This window comes from Vicia villosa, linkage group LG4 (genome assembly GCF_029867415.1).
Source record: "Vicia villosa cultivar HV-30 ecotype Madison, WI linkage group LG4, Vvil1.0, whole genome shotgun sequence".
NCBI classification, from domain to species: domain Eukaryota; kingdom Viridiplantae; phylum Streptophyta; class Magnoliopsida; order Fabales; family Fabaceae; genus Vicia; species Vicia villosa.
In genome coordinates this window covers 194,613,222-194,636,273 of record NC_081183.1, presented here as the reverse complement: position 1 = coordinate 194,636,273, position 23,052 = coordinate 194,613,222, and the positions used below count along the sequence as shown (strand labels likewise).

General features: G+C 32.9%; 4 protein-coding genes across 4 annotated transcripts; all 4 read left to right on the top strand.

Moving 5' to 3' along the window:
* Window positions 1-2,459, top strand: LOC131598629 (uncharacterized). Its single transcript, XM_058871211.1, has 3 exons — window positions 1-95; window positions 336-706; window positions 2,390-2,459. The coding sequence occupies exons 1-3, from the start codon at window positions 21-23 to the stop codon at window positions 2,457-2,459; spliced, it is 516 nt and encodes a 171-aa protein (XP_058727194.1). The 5' UTR covers window positions 1-20.
* A 599-nt stretch (window positions 2,460-3,058) lies between these two features.
* On the top strand, window positions 3,059-4,821 carry LOC131596618 (dihydroflavonol 4-reductase-like). The gene is made up of 6 exons (XM_058869337.1): window positions 3,059-3,237; window positions 3,345-3,514; window positions 3,621-3,815; window positions 3,951-4,110; window positions 4,215-4,407; window positions 4,493-4,821. The coding sequence occupies exons 1-6, from the start codon at window positions 3,120-3,122 to the stop codon at window positions 4,659-4,661; spliced, it is 1,005 nt and encodes a 334-aa protein (XP_058725320.1). The 5' UTR covers window positions 3,059-3,119; the 3' UTR covers window positions 4,662-4,821.
* A 7,728-nt stretch (window positions 4,822-12,549) lies between these two features.
* On the top strand, window positions 12,550-14,389 carry LOC131596616 (dihydroflavonol 4-reductase-like). Its single transcript, XM_058869335.1, has 6 exons — window positions 12,550-12,797; window positions 12,876-13,045; window positions 13,159-13,353; window positions 13,584-13,743; window positions 13,820-14,012; window positions 14,098-14,389. The coding sequence occupies exons 1-6, from the start codon at window positions 12,680-12,682 to the stop codon at window positions 14,288-14,290; spliced, it is 1,029 nt and encodes a 342-aa protein (XP_058725318.1). The 5' UTR covers window positions 12,550-12,679; the 3' UTR covers window positions 14,291-14,389.
* Window positions 14,390-17,855: 3,466 nt separating this feature from the next.
* Window positions 17,856-19,397, top strand: LOC131598628 (uncharacterized). The gene has a single exon (XM_058871210.1). It carries the CDS (start codon window positions 17,856-17,858, stop codon window positions 19,395-19,397), a length of 1,542 nt encoding a protein of 513 aa, XP_058727193.1.
* Window positions 19,398-23,052: the final 3,655 nt, after the last annotated feature.

Genomic DNA, 23,052 nt, shown 5'->3' with positions numbered 1-23,052 from the left:
AGTTGGGTAGAAGACCATTGATGCCTGAGCTGATTTCGAGGACCCGGACAAGGAGATCGGGAGGTGTTGTCGACGAGCGCACTAGGATGTATCTTGTAAGTGAAATTTACGTTGTTTATTTTTTTTATATTGATACAAAGTTTGTGATGTGAATTTCATGTGGCAATTGATAATTTGCCACGTGAAAATCATGTGGCAAATCATAAGTTGTGGCGTGAAAATAACGTGGCAACGTTTTAATATATTTTAATTTATAATATGTATATATTTATTTAGTATCATTAAATATGCATTTAAATATTTAACTTAATTTTTTTTATTGAATATTTGTGCAGGAAGAATATGATAGACGACTTGCCATTTTTCTGGAAAATAATCCTCAATTCATGCCAGCAGAGGGGGAGCCGCTTAACGCGGATGTTGATCACTACATTTGGTGTGACGTTATTAAAGATAAAGGGCCTAATGGTTGCTTTTTTGGGGCTGGAAATTTGGCGTCCAGCTATAGATCTGGTGACCGTAATCTGTTCCAAAGAGTTCAGGATGGAGAGGGTGGATCGCGTCAACCAAATCTGACACAGGAACAAACTGAATTAGTAAGGCAATTGGCGAGACGCGAAAGTGAGGCCCAGATCGAGATGATGCGGAAGAAGCAGTCTGATATGGAGGAGCAGCATGCGCGACAGATGGAGGGAATTATGAAGAAGCAAGCTGAGATGGAGGAGCAGATGAGACGGTTTATGCAAGGAGGAGGAAATTACAGTAATGCTCCTCCTCAAGAGCCGGAGGATGACGGGGTGGCTGATGATTTTAATCCGGATAACTATTTTCCGGATGATGCCTCTTAAAAACATTTTGTATTTTATTTGTTTTAAATTTTTTTTAATGTAAAATATTCTACATTTTAATTCATTAAAATATTAGTTTTAAATTTTAAATTTTATTTAATTGAATTTATTATATAATGTTTATTATATTAATTTATTTTATATAAATTTATTATATAAATTAGTTTTTATAGATTTTATTATATAAATTTTATTTTATAGATTTTATTATATAAATTTTATTATATATATTTTATTATATATTATATTTTATTATATATTAATTAATTATATAAAATATATAAAATAAAACAAATCTAGCGTGAATCAATTTTTAAAAAAAAAAAAACATTTAATGTAGCGATGTGGGAAACACGTCGCTACATTGGTCAACAAACACACTTCCCCACACCTGCTGTGTGTGCAGTGGGATGTTTCCTATGTAATCCTGTTGCGACGTGGGAGTCACGTCGCTACTTTCTGACGTGGTCTCCACGTCGCTACAATGTTGCCACGCGTGCTCCTGCGACATAAATGCTCACGTCGCTACTTTTTGTTTGCCACGTGATTTTGCATGTTGCGACGTGTAATCCACGTCGCTGCAGAGAACATTTTTTGTAGTGAGCTTTTTCAATTGTTTAACTCCCAACCAATGGTTTAGCTCTTTCAATAAAGAAAAACTCTCTTTTGGGTTTGTGAAGATTAACCAGTGAAAAATTTTCACATTGGTTCTCGAGCTCGACTCGGTTAAAAGCTCTATTGGTAAGAGATCGGGATGATGTAAAATCTCATTCAGTTTTTTAGTTTTGCCCGGTTAAAAGCTCAATATGTTCGAGATTAGCTAGGTAAATATCACGGTTCAAGATCCGCCTATGTAAAATCTCCATTTGGTTTGAAAACTAACGGCTTCAATTTTGTTTGTTGTTTGGTTTGGAGACTAATTGCTTCAAGCCTCTGTTCATTGTTTGGGTAGAAGTTATCCTAAAAACTTCATTTTCTTTTATAAGGGGCTTCGTTGGATTAACTTTCTAAAAGTTCTCAAGCAATAATATATACTCTCATCATGATCAATTCTTGAAGAAAAAATATGTCACTTTTTTAATACCAAACTTTTATAAATCTATGGTGTCATCTCTCTTACCTTATCTATTTTATTTTTCACTTAATTTCTTTACTTTAATTTTCTACTGCATATATACATTAATTTTTATTTTCAATTGCAAAAAGATAATTAATTTTGATTAATATGCGTGTGTGTGATCTAGTGGTAAAATCTTGAGTCTTAAGGGTGTGCTCTCCTCAATGTCTCAGGTTCAATTCCTACGATTGATGTCAGATACTTCTCATTGAATTTAATTGAATAGTTCAATTCATCGCACTCTTTTCAAATATAAAACTCAATAAAATAATTCAACAATTAATTATAATATAATTAATTAATTATGTCAATCTATATTTAATTAATTAAATAATTAATTTAACATTGAAATATTTACTAAAAACAAATAAAAACTTGTTACAAGCTTTGGAAACTTCCTATTGACACTATTCCACAATTTTAGTTGCAGCATAAGTGAATGGAGAATTTCAAAAGAAATTGATAGCTTAAAGTTGGTGGTGGCTTTTGGATGAATATAATCATGACTAGCTTAAAGTTGGCGATGGCTTTTGGATAATATCATCATAACTTTTAAGTAGGGTGGCAAACACATGCTCATATCATTTAGGTTCCTCCTCCAAAAACTCGAAAGAAAAAAAACGAGACGGACATATTAAAGGTTTCCGATCTAAAATTTTGTTTTGTCTTCAATAAAATTGAAAGAGAGATGGAGTGGACTCGCGGATATTGCATCTTTCAAATTTTAAAATATAAAAATTTATGTAAATGTCCGCGTTCGTAAAAATCAAAAAAAATAAAACGGAGTGGTGCGGACTTATTAAAATCAGAATAATATTATTTGCTTGTAGAAAAAAAAACCATTTGGTAAGTCACGAACTCAACAGCAGAAAGTTGTAGACAGTAGTTTATTTGTCCAAAAATAGTCAAATTTATTCATAATACTTTCTTTTAATTTTTATTAAGAAAACTCACTAATCACTATACTTCTATTTACAAATATATTTGCGTAAGTGTCTCCACGTATAAAAAGAGAAAAAATTGAATAAAATAATTTTCGTTGGGAATGTTGCAACAAATCTTCTATAAAATGAGGATACACCAATTCAACCTTCAATCCAACCAAAACCATAAGAGGAAAAAAGTCAAAAAAAAATAAAACAGAGAAAAAAAGTATGGGTTCTGTGTCCGAAACTGTTTGTGTTACCGGGGCCGCAGGTTTCATCGGATCATGGCTCGTCATGCGACTCATCGAGCACGGTTATACAGTTCGAGCAACCGTTCGCGATCCAGGTTCGTGTTTTTATGTTGCATCACATTATGTATCATGCCTAAATTAAGTCACATTTTTTAGACTAACAAAAAGAATTATACTAAGGATTATGGTTTTGTACATGTAGATAACATGAAGAAGGTGAAGCATTTGTTGGAACTGCCGGGTGCAAATAGCAAATTGACACTTTGGAAAGCTGATCTTGCTGAAGAGGGAAGTTTTGATGAAGCAATTAAAGGTTGTAAAGGAGTTTTTCATGTGGCTACACCAATGGATTTTGTGTCCAAGGACCCTGAGGTATATATCTACCTAATATTGAAAAAATAAATATAAATGATGAAAAATTAGTTGAAAAATCATTCTTGAAATGCAAAATGGTTTGAACTTTGATTTGAATTTGCAGAATGAAGTGATCAAACCTGCCATAAATGGAGTACTAGACATCATGAAATCATGTCTCAAGGCGAAAACTGTTCGTAGATTGGTTTTCACATCATCAGCTGGATCCATCAACGTCACTGAAAATCAAAAGCTCTTGTTAGACGAGAGTTGTTGGAGTGACGTTGAATTTTGTAGGAGAGTTAAAATGACTGGATGGGTTAGAAATTTATTTTGATCAATGCATTTTTTTTATTCATTTTATTTAGATTCAATATGTTTAGATTTTAAGTTACATCATAATCACTTTCAATTAACAATGGTTTAATCTTGATTATATTTTTTGTTTGTTTAGATGTATTTTGTTTCAAAGACACTTGCTGAACAAGAAGCATGGAAATTTGCTAAAGAAAACAACATGGATTTCATCACTATCATTCCACCTCTTGTTGTTGGCCCCTTTCTTAGTCCATCTATGCCACCTAGCTTAATCACTGCCCTTTCCCCTATTACAGGTACATTACATTACATAAACATAATAATGAAATTTATGAATTTTCTCGGTGCGGATCGAGATATTATTGGGAAATATCTTAATTTTCTGTACTCTAATTGGCAGGAAATGAGGCTCATTATTCAATTATAAAGCAAGGTCAATTTGTTCATTTGGATGATCTTTGTGAAGCTCACATATTCTTGTATGAGCATATGGAAGTTGAAGGGAGGTACATTTGTAATGCATGTGAAGCTAATATTCATGACATTGCAAAACTAATTAATGCAAAATTTCCAGAGTACAATGTCCCTACAAAGTAAGTATTCCTGATGAGTTTAAGCATATTAAAAATAAAAAAAAGTTAAATAATTCTAGACTGATTGTTTAATTTGGATTTTTAGGTTCGAGAATATTCCTGATGAGTTGAAGCATATTAAATTTTCTTCAAAGAAGATCAAAGATTTGGGATTTGAGTTTAAGTACGGTTTGGAGGATATGTACACTGAAGCCATTGATACATGCAGAGAAAAAGGGCTTCTTCCTAAAACTATTGAAGCTCCAAAAAATTAATGGAGTCGCAAAGAAATAATCATAGGCTGTGTGTCTTCATGTGTGTGTTATGGTTTAAGGATAGTGTTTTTCTTTATATGTTCTTGAGTGAGTTCTCTTTTGTAGCCTGAATATTTGTGCAAGCCCATCTCATTTTGTATTCTTAAAAATTATTATTATGCATGTTTCAAGTTTGAAAAGTTTCATGACAGTTTAGAAAAAGGTTAAAGTGGAATTCATAAAGGCAATGAAACACAAAAATGACATCATGAGAAAAATACTATGGTGCAAAAAAGACACAATAATATCTTTAGACAAAAAAAAAGAACATCTGTTTTGCACTATTTACTCAAAATCTTTGACTGGCGGCTATATGAGTTTGTAAAAGAATTTGTTGCAATAATATTTTTTAGAAGGAAATTCACAAGTCTCCTATGTAATGTTAAAATCTATAATATAAGAAAATTAATAGTTGTGAAAAAGTAAAAAATAATTTTAAAATTTGATTTTTTGTCACCACATTAAAATTGTGATATTTTGGTCTTTGCATTATAAAGTTCTTAATTTTATTACTAAAATAATACAACTCTTGTATTTTATCAAACTTATCAAATCTCTTTCCATTTTTAATTTTTTTCTCTTTCATCACTTTCTCACTTCTTTCTTTCACAAAAAAAAAATTATTATTGATATTTTTTTTATATACGAAAAATGGTATTTACGATCGAAATATTTTTTAGTCAAAAATGATATACGGAAAAAATTTATTCAAAAAATCTATTATTGATCTAAATATTTTTATATACGAAAATTTAATATTGATCCAAATATTTTTGTAAATGATACCTAAATAAAAATAATATTTGTATACGAAAAAAATCTATTATTTACGAAAAATGGTATTTATGATCCAAATGTTTTTTATTCAAAAATGATATACGGGAAAAAATTTATTATTGAACTAAATATTTTTATATACGAAATTTACTATTGATCCAAATATTTTTGTAAATGATACTTAAACAAAAATGAAGTTTGTATACGGGAAAAAATCTATTATTGATCTAAATAATTTTATATACGAAAAATGTTATTTATGATCCAAATTTTTTTATTCAAAAATGGAATAGGCATAAAATCTATTATTGATCTAAATATTTTTATATACGAAAATTTGATACTGATCCAAATATTTTTGTAAATTACACATAAACAAAAATAATATTTGTAAATGGAAAAAAATCTATTACTTACGAAAAAGGGTATTTATGATCCAAATATTTTTATTCAAAAATGGTATACAGGAAAATAATCTGCTATTGATCTAAATATTTTTATATACGAAATTTGATACTGATCCAAATATTTTTGTAAATAATACCTAAACAAAAATGAGGTTTGTATACGGGAAATAAATCTATTATTGATCTAAATATTTTTATATACGAGAAATGGTATTTATGATCAAATACTTTTGATCCAAAAATGGCATACGGGAAAAAATCTATTGTTGGTTTAAATATTTTTTATACGAAAATTTAATATTGATCCAAATATTTTTGTAAATAATAACCTGAACAGACTAATTGTTTTATAATATTGTTCAATTCTACAGGAAGTGTTATCGATTGATTTTCAATCATGCCAAAAATTCTACAATCAAAGTCTTCAGGTTTAATCCACACTAAGACAAAGTTGAATTACCAATTCTAACAAAACCTAAAACTTATGCAATAAATCGCTACAAATAAAAAATCATATCAGCATGCAATTCTAGAAAGTAACAGAAACAACATAATCATACAATTAACTACGAATTGAAATGAGAGAGATAGAGAGAGAGAGAGAGAGAGAGAGAGGAGAGTGAGCGAGAGATTGAAGATAGTACAGTAGGATTTATAGTGGTTTGACACGTTCGTCCTTACTTTGTGCTTAATCCATTCTCCAATGGTTGCCCATTGAAAATTCGTTGGTCTTCCAATATAATTTGTAACAAAATTACAAAAGTTCGTACAATCACCAATTCAAAATAAATGTTGAAAACTTAAACTTATTCTTTTCTAGATCTTGACTTGTACACAGCTCCACAAACTGCATTATATGTAAAATCTTTACTCGAGATCACTTCTTGAATCTTCCAGACCCAACAACCTGCGCCTAAGTCTCCATCTGTGGAAATTTCTACACAAATTCGTCGATATCTGGAGCGTTGGTCTATCTGAAGATTGAGAAGAACTCCTACCATGTTTGTAAACTTCTACACAATACTATCAAAGTCAAACTAGAGAGAATAACCTCCTTCTTTTTCACTGTAAATGTCAGAACCAGTCACAACACCACACACTCTTGCAAGCCTCAGAAGTCTTAAACAAATCTTCAAAGAAACATTAAATACAAAACAAATTTCTTCAATTCAATCACGAATCTTCAAAGATAAGATTTAGATCCATGCTACAATTGAAAAAAAGATAGAAGATGAAAGAAATTATTTGCAAGTGTTCGAGAAAGATTCAAAACTCTTTTGAAAATGATAGAACAAGTGGTTTAAAATAATTTTTTAAATCAATGGAAGTGTATGTTTTTAACATTGTGAAAGGTTTGAGAAAGAGAAAACTATTTAAAGGCGCTAAAGATGAAGCACAAAAAATGGTGAAAAAATCATGTTTAATTCGAGTCAAGAACACTTGTTGATTTAAGTCAAGTGTAAAATTAATGTGGAACAAGATTTGATCTTAAAGAGTGGCCCATTTTATTGTGATTCGATTCAAACAAGTTGTGATTCGAGTTATGTTTAAGTCCTGATTCGACTCAAACTTGGAAGAGGTTGTGGGAACCTTCATCACCTAAATCAAGTTGAAGATGTGATTCCAATCATGTGTAAGTTGTGATTCGACTCACAAGCCCACAATTTTGGAACAAGTTTGGTTCGTCAATTAATCCTTCAAGTTTTGATGATTACAAGTACTCTTGTATAGAGAATAATTTTGTACTCTAACGGTTTGCTTAAGTGTACGAATTTTATTCATAAACTTTGAAATCTAAGTTTGCAAGTTGTAGACTCTGGACAAGAGAAGTTATGAACTCTAAACAAAGAACTTTGGACTCTGGGTAATCCAATGCACTTTGAACCGTTAAAGAATGAAAACAATGTTTACAATGAACTATCTGCTTCTACAAATATCAATTCAACAATTGAAAAGAACTTTATCTAGATTGACTCTAATAATTCAAGAATCTGAAGACTTAACGTTTCTCATAGCACTGGAGACTTACTCTGATCAAGATTCACCATACCCTATCAGAAGCCTCTAATTCAAGAAGATTACTATGATGAGAGATAGTGTGAAAATGTTAAATAATACAAATCATCAATATTTCCACTACCCTGCGAGATTAGATAAAGGATTGTATGTCAGTACCAACCTTTTCAAAATGTATCATCCTCACCTTCCACTATGTTGTTACCGCCACTCTAGTACTGCACTACTCAACGTCTTCATGCAAGTTGTGGATTATGAAATTTCAACTTCACCCTCCAACGAATCTATTTTTCATCTATTTATGAGTGTTTGAAACCATGGGAAAAAACGACAGATAGAAGATATACATTCTCGTTCAAAAGAAACAAGTCAAAACAAGAGAAAAACACTAAGTCGAGAATCAACACAAAGCAGAAAGTTATTATTACTATGAAAGCTTCATAACTTTCATTATTTGTAAATCTTGTTGTATTTAACTTGTGTGTATATGCTTGTTAAGAAGCACTTTGTAAACAGAACTTTGTAACTTAATCAGGTTGGTTAAATTTCCTTGAGGGACTAAAGGTTTAGTCAAGATCTTGAGAAGTCTTTGACTGGTGTATCATTGAGTTTGTAATCAAAAGTTATTTGATTAGTGGATTAAGTCCTTGTTGATAAGGTAAAATCATCTAGGTTGGGTGGACTGGAGGTAGTCTAGTTAACGATGAACAAAGATAAAATCTTGTATTCTTTATTGTTGTAGTTATTGTGCAGTTTGTTTTTCAGAGTTCAAAAAAAATGCTAAATCTTGAAACCCAATTTAACCCCCCCCCCCCCCCCCCCCCTCTTTCTTGTATTTTTTAATCTTCAACTGGAATCAGAGCTCTGGTTCTAGTATTGATTATTATCAAAACACTTAATCGCATCAAATAAAGATCCAGTACTTGAAACACAATGGTGAAAGTTCCACCTACAAATACCAACAATGATAAAAAAAATCATTTTGCTATTAAACCTCCAATCTTTGGTGGGGAAAAGTTTGACTATTGGAAGGATAGAATTGAAATTTTCTTCCTTGACTTTGATGTTGATCTATGGGATTTGGTAACAAATGGTTACACACATCCTTTAAGTACCAATGGTGTCAAAATTTAAAGGATGCTATGAATGATCAACGGGAAAAAATGACAACAAAAATTATCAATGATCAAGAACCATTCAATTGAATGTCATTTCATACATTAAGTACGAAAAGATAACAAATAGAGAATATGCGAAGTCTATATTTGATTCTCTTAGAATGACTCATGAAGGAAACGAGCAAGTCAAGGAAACCAAAGCTTTGGCCTTGATTCAAAATTATGAATCCTTCAAGATGGAAAATGATGACATTATTGAGAGTATGCCCTCAAGGTTTCAAAATCTTGTAGCTAGTCTGAAAGTTCTAGATAAAGGCTACACTACTGCAGATCACGCTAATAAAATCATCATAAGTATTTCAAAGAAATGAAGATCCATGGTGACTTCTTTAAAGGTGTCAAAGAACCTAAACAACACGACTCTAGAAGAACTTATAAGTTCTTTAAGGAGTCGTAAAATAGAGTGATAACCACAAAAAATATCACATTTTCGACTCGATTCACATGGAATTTTATGTTATTTTATCTCCTTTTTGTCATGTTATGATAGTAGGTTGTGTTGGTTTCATGAATTTAACATGTAGAAGCTTTCTGTGCGAGAAAACGAGATAAAACGGCGAAAAACATAGAAAAATACCAAGATTGGTTGTCATGGCGTTTTCCATGACGTTGCAGCCAAGGGCGCCACCAGAAAAAACAAGGAATTCTCCATGAGACCATGGTGTCCGCCATCGACTTCAGAAAGCCCAAAAATGCCATTTTCACACCTTCAGTGGGTGGCCTCCAAGTTTAATGCTCATGGTGTTTTCCATGAGGCCATGGCGTCTGCCATGGTATTTGGAGGCTGAAAATTAGAAGCAGCGCTGGAATCAATTTCTTCCCACTTCCAAATTTTTCTACATTTCTCCTACATGATTTCAAGACACTTTCTACCAGTTATAACTATAAATAGGATTTTAGATTTCACTTTTGAGTATCTAAGCTTGGTTATAATTTAGGCAAAAAATCACTTATTTGTAAGGCACTTATTTTTCACACTGAGAGATAAGTGCACACTAGAGCTAGATTTTGGAGATTTGCACTCCGTCCTTGAATCGTTTGTAGTGTAATCGTGTCGGCACAATTTTTTCGAAACTAATTTTAGATATTTTTCAGCACCTATTTTTAAAGCTCTTTTGATTTCAAGATGTATCAAATTTCTTATTCCTCTACTTTACTGTTATTTTCAATGTACTACTTTATGCATATTATTGTTACTAGTACTGTTATATTTAATATATTAAGTATCATTTCCTCATGTATGAATGAAATTTACTATTTCTATTAGGTAGACACTATGTTCGGCTAAACTTTTAGAGCCTGGAATGTGAGGACCGTCGTACCGACGTAACTCGATAAAATTAAAAGCACCAATTATTCATATAACAAAGATATTTTTTTAGTTCTGGATTTTATTCCTGAAAGTTAAAATTTTACCGCAAAAGTAAAAGTTACAGTGATATCGGCTTCACCGCAAAAGCGTGAAAACAATATCCGACCACTAGTGCTCCTAGTCTTTGGATCTTTGCCCTTATTATTATTCATTTGTTTGACACAAGAAATAAAGCATATTCCCTCTTTTCATCGGTTAGTACAAGTATGGGGCCGATATAAAACATCTACAGAAGACAAAACATCTTACAACAGACTTGTTGTGCAGGCCCACTAGAAAATTCGCTTAGTCACCGAATTAGAGACCGGAAAAGCTTAAAAATTAGACACTAAAACGTTTAGCGACCGATTAAGCGACCATTAATTTTCGGTTGAAAAAGTGCTAGTCGCTAAGCTTTTGCGACGAATTTAGTGACTGAAATTTAGCAACCGAATTTAGTGATCGATTTTAGTGTTCTTTTTCTTAAAATAAAATTAAAAGTTTTGATATCTAAAAATCAAACTCGTGACCTCTGCGTATTTTAATAATACCTTGTCACTACTTCACTTATCATCTATTTTTATATTTTATATTTAAACTTATTATACATATATTTTTTATAAACATATTATTTGCTAAAACATTAAAAAAGATGAAACTTTTAGGAAAAATTTAAAATTGAAAGAGATTTACAATTTTTTTTTAATGAAAAGGAAATAGTAACATAATAAAAAAGATTAAAAATTAAAAAATTAAATTAAATTTTATATAAAAATAATTTTTCATGATCAAATAGGCTGTCATAAAATTTTGATCTATAAATCGGTGGCTGATTTATTTTAATGACCGATTTAATAACTTTTTAAAATTAGCTCATGAGAATAAAAATTCATACCAGCATCTTTTGACTCAAGGCTTGTTGGGTGGTGTTCATAGATTTCTGATGTGACAAACTTTGTCACCAACTACTTATACACATTTACAACACACTTAAAAACAACAAAAGAGATCATCTAGTATGATCCATGCGGAAACGGATCGGCTGCTGCCTTTTCTCAACAGCCACCCCCCTCCTGCTCTTAATCAAGTGGCTCATAATCATTAAAAAATAAACAAATGAAAAAGTTGTGCATTGAAATGAGAGAAAAATTTAGATGAGTGGCTGAGATAGGTGCTGAGATAGGTGCTGAATGGAAGCAGCAGCAAATGAGCAGGAGAAGATCTAAATCCGATCCATGCTAATTAAACTAAAGTGAAACGAAATATAATAATAATAATAATAATAATAATAATAATAATAATAATAATAATAATAATAATAATAATAATAATTTGATCAAAATAATAATAATAATAATAATAATAATAATAATAATAATAATAATAATAATAATAATAATAATAATAATAATAATAGTAAAAAGTTCAAGTATACCATAAAATTCAAATATAAAAGATTTGAATATCTCACAAATAATGAATTATGAGCGATAGTCCATATACATTCGCTACGAGTCATCACTTTTCTTGAATAACAACATTAGGGAAGATAAATGATTGTTACTAGTTGGACCTCTCCAATCTTAAGCATCTTAGCAGCCTAAGTCTCAATTTCAAGTTTATGATAATGTGGGTATTGTTAAGGTCGAATATTAACCGGAGAAGAGTTAGGTTGAAGTGGAATCACACGGTCAGTGAGGCGTGGTGGTGGTAAAGATGTACGATCAAAAATAATTAACATGGCCGGTAAGTTTACTTTTACTATTAAGGGAACTAATAAGGTTTTTTTTTTAAATAAAATATAAAAATAAATTCTGATATATCAAATAAAATAACATTAATGATCATTTTAAGTAAATATTAGTTATCATTTTACAATCGTCCCAAAAGATATCCAAAAAATAATGATGTTGTTTTCACATTCCATAAAAGTTCAAATAGTTTAATGTGAAAGCTTAGTCAACTCTTACTTACCAGTTCTTGAGTTCAACTAACAGCTTCTTCTTCTTAAACCGTACCGGCAGATAATCACGTGCTTATTGAATATGCCGTGCCTCACTGATTTTTGTAGCTTGTACCATTATTTAATCACAATCATTTTTCTGATTACAACTATCAAATTTTGTAACCTTTATATATAATCCTTGTCACTTATTCTCAACTCAATCTTCTTCTATCTATATTCTAAGCTAAATTGTGTTCTTCAAATTTTAAGATAAAAGAGAAGGGAATTGAATATATATATTTACAATGGGTTCGGTGTCGGAGACTGTATGTGTTACCGGGGCCTCGGGTTTCATAGGATCGTGGCTCGTTATGAGACTTATGGAGCACGGTTATACCGTTCGAGCCACTGTGCGCGATCCAGGTTCGACTTTAAATGTTACATTCACAAGTCTTTTTTATTAGGTCCACGAGGTAGCTCGACTGATATGTGTTAATGCAGATAACATGAAGAAGGTGAAGCATTTGTTGGAACTGCCGGGTGCAAAAAGCAAATTGACACTTTGGAAAGCTGATCTTGCTGAAGAGGGAAGTTTTGATGAAGCTATTAAAGGTTGTATAGGAGTTTTTCATGTGGCTACACCAATGGATTTTGAATCCAAGGATCCCGAGGTACTATATTTCGACTTTATATTATGTAGCACCGACAATTCTAAAGAAAACTTGTTATGTTAGTTCTTTGTGTTTTTTTAGGTAATGTAATTGGAAATTAATTAATAATGCAGAATGAAGTGATTAAGCCAACAATAAACGGATTAATAGACATAATGAAAGCATGTGAGAAAGCAAAAACAGTTAGAAGATTAGTATTCACATCCTCAGCTGGAACAGTGGATGTCACTGAGAATCCAAAGTCTGTCATTGATGAAACCTGTTGGAGTGACGTTGACTTTTGCCGCAGAGTCAAAATGACCGGTTGGGTTAGTACTTATTGAATCCTGTCTTAAATTTATTTTAAAAAATTTTCATATTTATTTTTAAAATACTTATTAAATCCAAGAGCACTTAAATGAGATGAAAAAATATTTCTAATTTATTCAGAGAAATCTCTGGATTAGAATTTAATTCTGAGCACGCAACAGTGTTTTCATTCTGGTTTTCCCGAGGGATTAGTAATATAAAGATTAATCTATAACAAAATATTTTGTAGATGTATTTTGTTTCAAAGACACTGGCAGAGCAAGAAGCATGGAAGTATTCAAAAGAACACAACATAGATTTTGTTTCCATCATTCCACCACTAGTTGTTGGACCCTTTCTTATGCCATCAATGCCACCTAGTTTAATCACTGCTCTTTCCCTAATCACAGGTATATATATTAATCACATATTTACCTATAAACTTTAATAACAAAATTATTATACTAATATCATTATTTTTTATAGGAAATGAGGCACATTACTCAATCATAAAACAAGGACAATATGTCCACTTAGATGACCTTTGTCTTGCTCATATATTTCTGTTTGAGAATCCAAAAGCTCAAGGGAGATACATTTGTTGTTCACATGAAGCAACCATTCATGAAGTTGCAAAACTTATTAAGCAAAAATATCCAGAATTCAATGTTCCTACAAAGTAAGATTTTTTTCTAATTACTTTGAAGATTTTAGTCCATATAAAATTGTTTCGATAATAATCGGTTAAATCTTTTTGTTATTAGATTCAAGGATATTCCGGATGAATTGGAAATTATAAAGTTTAGTTCAAAGAAGATCACAGATTTGGGGTTCAAATTTAAGTACAGCTTAGAAGACATGTTCACAGGAGCTGTAGAAACCTGCAGAGAAAAAGGGCTTTTACCTAAAGCTGTGGAGAGTGTAGAGAATGAAGTTGATGATAGCACAAAGAAATAAATATGTTTTGTGTCTTCCTTTTTTCTTTTTTGTGTGCTATTAATAAAGGTTTGTGTTTTATGAATTGTTAAGCTTATATAAGATTTATGTTTATGAGGCTGAGTTGTGTTTTTATGTATATAATAGCTATTGGTTCTAAACATGAAAATCATGATAGAAAATCAGTGTGTTGCTTGCATCCTAGAAAGATCCTGAAGTCTCACATTGATTGGAAATAGAGCATTGAAAGAGTTTATATAGAGTGATATTCATCACCTTATCAACCGGTTTTGTAAGGATGAGTTACGTCAAACTCTAATATGATATCAGAACCTATCGATCGGACCATGGACTGCCCACCGTTAATATCCACTCACGAAGCCTAAAAAAAAATACTGGACGTGAGAGGGTGTATTAGGATCATTGAAAGACTTTATATAAAGTGACACTACTCACCTTAAATAGCTCATAATAACAAGATCATAATAACAGGATCAATTACTCATGTTTCACGTCAGATAACTTAGGGACGGTTGTAACCGTCTCTCTTATATAAATGTGACATGAGTCACACGCATTTAAACACATACTTGCATAGTTCTACCCAAAGCTCATAGTGCAAGCACCTTCTTCAATCAATGAATATTTGTCATCATTGCACAAAAACCTTTTCCTATGGCTTGTCATCAACTTATCATCAATTCTCTAATTTATTATGGAATAATATGCATAAAGATATTGAAGAGGAAAAAAAGAAAAAACACATGCATAAATATATAAGAGGAAAATGTTAGAATTAATTCAATACATATAATTCATTGTGGAAACCAAATAGCCATACATGAATGTATATAACTAAATGACCTACAAATCAAAATACATGGATCTATTGAGAAAACTGAGAAAACTCTTAACGGTAATCTTGAAAATTAGGAGACAAACAACGAACATTGATAACTTATGTAATTCTTCCTCAACCCGTATTTTTAATGCCTTAAATACTCTTCATATGGAGAGAAGATGTAAACTACATGTATACGGTATATTTGAGATATTAGTCTATTTATAGAGTGATGGTCAATTAGAATTCTCATTATTCTGAAATGAATCACCCTGACTCCATTCATATTTGAGCTCATACTCAATCAATCAATTAATTAATTAATTAACTAACTAATTGATTTCTAAGTGAAATCTAATTAGCCTTTTAACTTTATTTAATCACTTAATTGTTTAAGGCATTTAATTTGATAAAATAGATAATATAATTAAAATAAATATGACTATAAAATAATTATTTGAATATTAAAAATTTTAAAAAATATTCCAATAATTTCCCACTTGCGTGATATATCTTCATACTTATATCATAGTTCTTTAGGCGCGCATTTGAATGATATTTATCCTTAGATTTCAACTTTATATTTTGGTCCACTTCATACATCAATAATGGGACCATCGTGGTTATCATCACTGATGTATAACGTAACAAAACTCCGACGACCACAACAATAATGTACTTGATGACATGGATCGATATGGATGAGCGGCATGAAAATTGTATGCAACGTGGTCTCAAAATCATGCATATTTCCAACAAATCCTACTAAAGTCTTTAGTGAGATGAACTGAAGTTCCTTAGTTGCAATCCAATAATATAATATTTGCACGTAACAAAAATTTAACATTGTTATAACAATAGTAACTCATGAGTTTTTATTTTTGCCCAAAATCAAACATAACATGACATTTGTATCAAAACAAAACCAAAGCATAGAACAAAGAAAGATAATTAAAAGGCCCCCACTAATCCAAGGAAATATCAAAACCAAGACACATGTGACCAACATGCCAATGAAAAGCCTTGGGTGGCAATCTATTGGTTAGTGCATCAGTTAGCATTAAGTCTATTTCTTCTAAACTCTTTATTTCACAACAAGATATTTGATATCAATAAATTTGGATTTTGTAAAACTCATATTGTTGTTAGAGTAGAGCACAGTTATGTTATTGTCCCAATAAACTTTCAAGGATCATTCGATGCATCCAACGATATGTAGGCATGTGACAAAGTTCCATAGCTAAATTGCATGATTTGACAAAGTTCCATAAAAAAATACACAAAATTATTAGTGTATTTTTCATTTATCATAAATATAAATTTAATTTAATTTATTAGAAATAGTATAAATAATATTAATTAAATAGTACACTTAGAAAACTATAGTAATTAACTCTAAATTAAAAAGTAAAAATAAATTTATTTGAAACAATTTTGATGCCACGTATTATATATATGAAAAAGATGGATGGGTTGGATTATGAAACAAATTTTATTTTCTCTAATTTGTTTCCATTTTCAGTTCATGCAAGGGAGAGGAGTGCATGCATAGGGATGGGCTGGATTATGACATTTAAATTGAAATGCAAACAAATCATGGACCTTATCAATTTCCATTACGATCATGAAAAAGACAAGTTCCTGTCTTTTGCGTAAGTATACAAATCAAATGGCACACAACATATCATGAATAACATAATTTTTCTTTTAACAAATAAATATGGTAAAAATAAAAAGATTTCATTGCCTTGAAGCTCTAATTAAAACAAATCTAAATTAATTAATTTTTATTTTTAATTATAAAATAAGATATTTTTAATATACTTTTTTGTTTTCAAATATTTATTATAAAAAATAATAAAAACAAATGAAAAACAAGATAAAGATAAAAGACATGTATGTTTTGATATAATAGGTAAGTTTATATGGATAACTTTCTTTTTCAGAATATTATTGATCAAGAAGTAACTTTCTTAACGTCCTTTTAGTGTAGAAGAGGTGAAGATGAGAGTGTAGATGTTAGCACACCTCCAATTACTAATGTATATGTTAGGCGTAGGCCCAAGGCCAAGTAAGTTAGGCCCAAATTATATAATTAAATGTAATGTATTTAAGTAGAATAAAGAATGAGAAAGTCTCATTCAGTTTGTATTTTGGTTGGTTTGGTTTGGGAGAGACTAGGCTCTCTAATCCTAGTGGTTGTATACAGTTATTGTTCATATAACTGTTGTTGCAATTGTAACTGCTACTGCAGGAAACTATTCTCCGCATAACTACAATAAAGTATTGTGTTTGGTGTATTATTCTCTCTTTATATATCAATACTATTCAGAATCTATCATTGGTATCACAGACAACGATCCTTGGCACTGGTTAATGGTCCACACGCGTCGAAAAATGGAAGCCAGATTGGAATTTTTAGAAAGGGCGTATGAAAGTTTTATCGCAACCAGAGAGGAAATTCAGGAAATGCGCAATCTGATGGAAACTGAGAAATATGAATCGCAACGCCGAATTGACGAATTGCTCAAAACTGTTCGCGGTCTCACCATCCGAAATGACAACCTAGGCTATGGTAGTCCTGGGATTGGACAGAATCTCCGCAACTCTGATGAAAAATGGCGGAAACTTACGATTCCTATATTCGAGGGTGAAGATGCTTTTGGGTGGATTAATCATGTATAGCGCTATTTTGATTTGAGGGGAGTCACTGATGAGGAAAAGGTACAGGCTGCAATGATAGCCATGGAAGGAAAAGCACTCACTTGGTATCAATGGTGGGAATTCTGCTCTCCCTCACCATCTTGGGACGATTTTAAGGCTGGTTTAATTAAGTGTTTTCAACCGTCAATGCTTCAAAGTCCCTATGAACTGCTCCTTAGCCTTAAACAAACGCTCTCGGTGGAAGAATATCGTGACCGGTTTGAATTGTATGCAGGCCCACTTAGAAGTGCAGAACCAGATAATCTTAAGGGAATTTTTCTCAATGGGTTAAAAGATGGGGTGAAAGCAGAATTAAAATTACACCCAGTTACAACCTTGGCCGATATGATGGATTTCTCCCAGAAAATTGATGAAAAGAATATCATTCTTGACAAAGGCACTTCCTCTAACACCCATTCTAAGCCTTTTATTAAAGGTTACCCTTCTAACCACACTGTAACTTGGGACTCCAACAACAAGGTATCCAACACTAAAATAGTGGCTGCTCCTACTACATCTGAGACATCTAACCTAAGACCAGCATCTACTTCTCGTGGGCGAGCCTTTCGCCGCCTTACAGAGGCGGAAATGCAAGACAAAATGGCCAAAAATCTATGTTTTCGTTGTGATGAAAATTTTGTTCCAGGTCATGTGTGTGTAAATAAACAATTTCATGTCATGCTTATGGAAGGAGACGACGACGACGAGGAATTAGCCCCAACTATTGAAACTGCAGCAGACCCAACATTCCATACCCTCCAATTATCCATGTACAGTATATCTGGATTCACATCCAAGAAAACCATCAAGTTGTGGGGATATTTGGCTGAACAGCGCGTTTTGGTTTTGGTAGATTGTGGAGCCTCTCACAATTTCATTTCCTCTGTCTCGGCTCACCAACAAGGATTATCCATTACTGCAACACCTTCTTTCAGTGTCGAGGTGGGAGATGGACGCAAAATTCCATGTGGAGGGGTTTGTCACCAATTAACCTTGGACATTCAAGGACTTACAATTCAACAGGACTTTTATGTTTTTGAACTTGGTGGAGTTGATATTGTGTTGGGAATGGAATGGCTAGCACAACTTGGGGAAATCCGGGCCAACTTTGGAGACTTACTTCTCAAAGTTCCTACACCAACAGGTACGCACATCATCCAAGGGGATCCCACCCTGTCAAGGGCATCAGCATCTATCAAGTCTATGTATAAGGCACTCTCCAACCAAGGGGAAGGTTTTATGATCACCTATCACATGATTTCCGAAGCAGAAGACCCGCATGCTGCCACAACCCCGTGGATTCGACCAGTTTTGGAAGACTATCCAGAAGTATTCACCGAGTTACAAGGTTTACTGCCCCAACGGACTCATGACTATGCAATCATCTTGCAGGAAGGTGCTGCCATACCCAAACTACGGCCTTACAGGTACCGCCATTATCAAAAAAATGAAATTGAGAAATTAGTAGATGACATGTTGCAATCGGGAGTCATTAGGCCAAGTGTTAGTCCGTACTCTAGTCCTATCATCCTTGTCAAAAAAAAGATGGTGGCTGGCGGTTCTGTGTGGATTATTGTGCCTTAAATAAAATCACTCTGCCAAATAAATTTCCTATACCTATTATTGATGAACTGTTGGATGAACTGGGAGGTGCTACGGTATTCTCTAAATTGGACTTGAAGGTTGGTTATCACCAAATCAGAATTAAAACAGAGGACATTTCCAAAACAGCCTTTAGAACTCATGAAGGCCATTATGAATTTGTTGTTATGCCTTTTGGTCTTACTAATGCCCCCTCTACATATCAGGCTTTAATGAATGACGTTTTACGCCCATATTTACGTAAATTCACCTTGGTCTTTTTTGATGACATTTTGGTGTATAGTAAAACTGAGGAAGATCACAAGAGACATTTGGGGGTTGTTTTGACTTTGCTCAAAGAGAATCAATTAGTTGCCAACTTTAAAAAGTGTACATTCGGGCAAAGCCAATTGGAATATCTAGGACACATCATTCCTGGGCAAGGCGTAGCAGCCGATCCGGAAAAAATTGAAGTTATGCTCAATTGGCCTATACCACGGGATCTCAAAGCGCTAAGGGGATTCTAAGGTCTTACAGGTTACTATCGACAATTTGTTCAAAATTATGGGAAGATTGCAAGGCCTCTCACTCAACTTCTTAAAAAAGACAATTTCGGTTGGAATGAGGAAGCACATGCTGCCTTTGAGATTTTGAAGAAAGCTATGGCTGAATTACCCATCCTTTCTATACCAGATTTTTCTCTTCCTTTTGTTATTGAGACAGATGCTTCTAACAAAGGTTTAGGTGCCGTCTTAATGCAGTAAGGCCGACCGGTAGCATTTCTGAGCCAAACTTTGTCTGACCGAGCACAACGAAAATCTGTCTACGAACGAGAACTTATGGCTATTCTCATGGCAATTTAGAAATGGAGGCACTACTTGATGGGATGCCATTTTATTATTCACACTGACCAGAAAAGTTTGAAGTTCCTCACTGACCAACGCATTTTGGGTGAAGACCAATTCAAATGGACTTTAAATTAATGGGTTTTGATTTTGATATGGTTTACAAACCCGGCAGTGATAACAGAGCAGCGGATGCCCTTTCCCGTCGCATGACTTATGCTGTAGTTTCGGTGATACACTTCTCGAATTTGGATGAATGGGAAGCAGAAGTATTGGCTGATTCAAAACTTCAAAGCATTATACACGACTTGCTGCGGGATTCAAGTACTCACCCGCATTATACCTTCCAAAACCGTAAGCTGTTCTACAAAGGCAAATTAGTTTTACCCCGCGGTTCTTCTAAAATTCCCCAATTACTAAATGAGTATCACTCTTCAGCCGTAGGTGGTCATTCGGGATTTTTTCGCACTTATAAACGGTTAGGTGCCTTGGTTTATTGGGAAGGGATGAAGAAAGATGTTCAGAATTTTGTGGCTTCTTGTGCCATTTGCCAACAAAATAAATACCAAACCTTATCCCCTGCTGGTCTTCTCCAACCACTTCCAATCCCCTCTCAAGTTTGGGCCGACATCTCAATGGATTTCATTGAAGGGCTTCCCAAAAGTCAAGGTAAGGATGCTATCTTAGTAGTGATTGACAGGCTCACTAAATACGCTCATTTTTTGCCTCTTAGCCATCCTTTTACTGCTAAAACAGTAGCAGAACTCTTCCTACAAGAAATTGTTAGACTACATGGTTTCCCTTCCACTATAGTCTCTGATAGGGACAGAATTTTTTTGAGTCATTTCTGGACAGAATTATTCAAAATGGTTGGCACTAAACTGAAGTTCAGTACATCTTATCACCCTCAAACAGATGGTCAAACTGAGGTAACAAATAGGTGCTTGGAGACCTATTTGAGATGTTTAACCGAGCATAAACCACGGCAATGGGTCAAGTGGCTAGGTTGGGCAGAATTCTGGTTCAATTCCAATTACAACACCTCAACCAAAACCACTCCATTCAAAGCTTTATATGGCAGGGATCCACCATATTTGGTTAAGGGTACCACTGTTCCTTTAGCGGTGGAGGAAGTTAACAGGTTGACTCAAGAACAAGATATCATTTTGCATGACATTCGTTCCAATTTAGCAAAAGCCTAAAATCAGATGAAAACTCAAGCTAATAAACACCGGCGAGATGTCTCCTATGCTGTTGGGGACTGGGTTTATCTCAAATTGCAGCCCTATCGACTCAAATCTTTAGCAAAGAAGATAAATGAAAAGCTTAGTCCCCGTTTTTATGGCCCTTATCAAATTACTAAGCTCATCGATTCGGTTGCTTATCAATTAGCCCTTCCTGCTGAAAACAAAATTCATCCTGTTTTTCACGTCTCTCTGTTGAAGAAAGCTGTCACACCAGTCCTAAATCCTCAACCATTACCTCTTATGCTGTCAGAAGAATTAGAACTTCAAGTAGAACCTCAAGCTGTCATGGATGTTCGTACTAATGTTGCCAATGTTGTGGAGGTACTCATTCAATGGAAAGACTTAGCAGAATTAGAAGCAACTTGGGAAACATTTGATGTTATCAACCACCAATTTCCTGAATTTTACCTTGAGGACAAGGTGAAACTTTTGGGGGGGGGGGGGGGGGGGGGGAGTATTGTTAGGAGACCTCTAATTACTAATGTATATGTTAGGCGTAGGCCCAAGGCCAAGTAAGTTAGGCTCAAATTATATAATTAAATGTAATGTATTTAAGTAGAATAAAGAATGAGAAAGTCTCATTCAGTTTGTATTTGGTTGGTTTGGTTTGGGAGAGACTAGGCTCTCTAATCCTAGTGGTTGTATACAGTTATTGTTCATATAACTGTTGTTGCAGTTGTAACTGCTACTGCAGGAAACTATTCTCTGCATAACTACAATAAAGTATTGTGTTTGGTGTATTATTCTCTCTTTATCTATCAATACTATTCAGAATCTATAAGTAGAGTTATGATCGTTTTTAAATTTTTTAGTTCGGATGGTGTTAACTTTGTTTTTCTAAAAAAAAAAAAATATTGGAGTAATCTTTAAGTAGATTTTGTGAAAGTGCTAAATAAATTTTAAAGTATTTAGAGGTATATCATGCAAGTTAATTATACTTTAATTACGGCAAAATAAATAGTGATTCTATTTAATTCTAACAAATAATTTATGAAATTCTATTTAGTCACGGTTTAATCGTAAAAAATTGTGATTATGTGGTAGTCCGTCTTATACGACCCCAAAGACGGTCATGTTGAAAAGTTGGTTAAAGATTCTAATTAGAATTTTTAGCAATAATCTCTAAAATTGCGGATTCTTCAAGATTTTTGAATTTCAAATATATCTCTTTGGTGAGAAATGTGTAAAAAAAATGGACATAAATTCTTGTTGCCATATTGAAGGAGGTCATTAGAAATGATATTTTAGATACATTGTTAATTTTTTTGAAAGGTAGATTGTTGAGGTTAATGAGGTCGTGGATTAGGCAAAAGAGAAGAATAAACATTTGATTTTTTGAAGTCGATTTTAATAAAACTTATGACTTAGTAGAGTGGAACTACATGGAAGAATTGATGGTGAAAATTAAATTTTCAAATAAATGTAACACATGGACTATTATATGCTAGATCAACTTCTACCTTAATTCTTGTTCATAGGAATCATACCACGAAATTAAATTGAAAAAGAGTATTGAGACATTGTGATCCCTCATCTCCCTTTTTGTTCTTATAGATGTTGGTGTTT

What these genes read in the sequence shown, in the direction of transcription:
- LOC131598629 (XM_058871211.1), top strand. Translation starts at nt 21, where the DNA reads ATGCCTGAGCTGATTTCGAGGACCCGGACAAGGAGATCGGGAGGTGTT. An exon ending in AGCGCACTAGGATGTATCTT is followed by an intron (nt 96 to 335) that starts GTAAGTGAAATT and finishes ATATTTGTGCAG; the next exon opens with GAAGAATATGATAGACGACT. An exon ending in ATGGAGGGAATTATGAAGAA is followed by an intron (nt 707 to 2,389) that starts GCAAGCTGAGAT and finishes CCACAATTTTAG; the next exon opens with TTGCAGCATAAGTGAATGGA.
- LOC131596618 (XM_058869337.1), top strand. Translation starts at nt 3,120, where the DNA reads ATGGGTTCTGTGTCCGAAACTGTTTGTGTTACCGGGGCCGCAGGTTTC. An exon ending in AGCAACCGTTCGCGATCCAG is followed by an intron (nt 3,238 to 3,344) that starts GTTCGTGTTTTT and finishes TTGTACATGTAG; the next exon opens with ATAACATGAAGAAGGTGAAG. An exon ending in TTGTGTCCAAGGACCCTGAG is followed by an intron (nt 3,515 to 3,620) that starts GTATATATCTAC and finishes TTGAATTTGCAG; the next exon opens with AATGAAGTGATCAAACCTGC.
- LOC131596616 (XM_058869335.1), top strand. Translation starts at nt 12,680, where the DNA reads ATGGGTTCGGTGTCGGAGACTGTATGTGTTACCGGGGCCTCGGGTTTC. An exon ending in AGCCACTGTGCGCGATCCAG is followed by an intron (nt 12,798 to 12,875) that starts GTTCGACTTTAA and finishes GTGTTAATGCAG; the next exon opens with ATAACATGAAGAAGGTGAAG. An exon ending in TGCTCTTTCCCTAATCACAG is followed by an intron (nt 13,744 to 13,819) that starts GTATATATATTA and finishes TATTTTTTATAG; the next exon opens with GAAATGAGGCACATTACTCA.
- LOC131598628 (XM_058871210.1), top strand. Translation starts at nt 17,856, where the DNA reads ATGGAAGGAAAAGCACTCACTTGGTATCAATGGTGGGAATTCTGCTCT.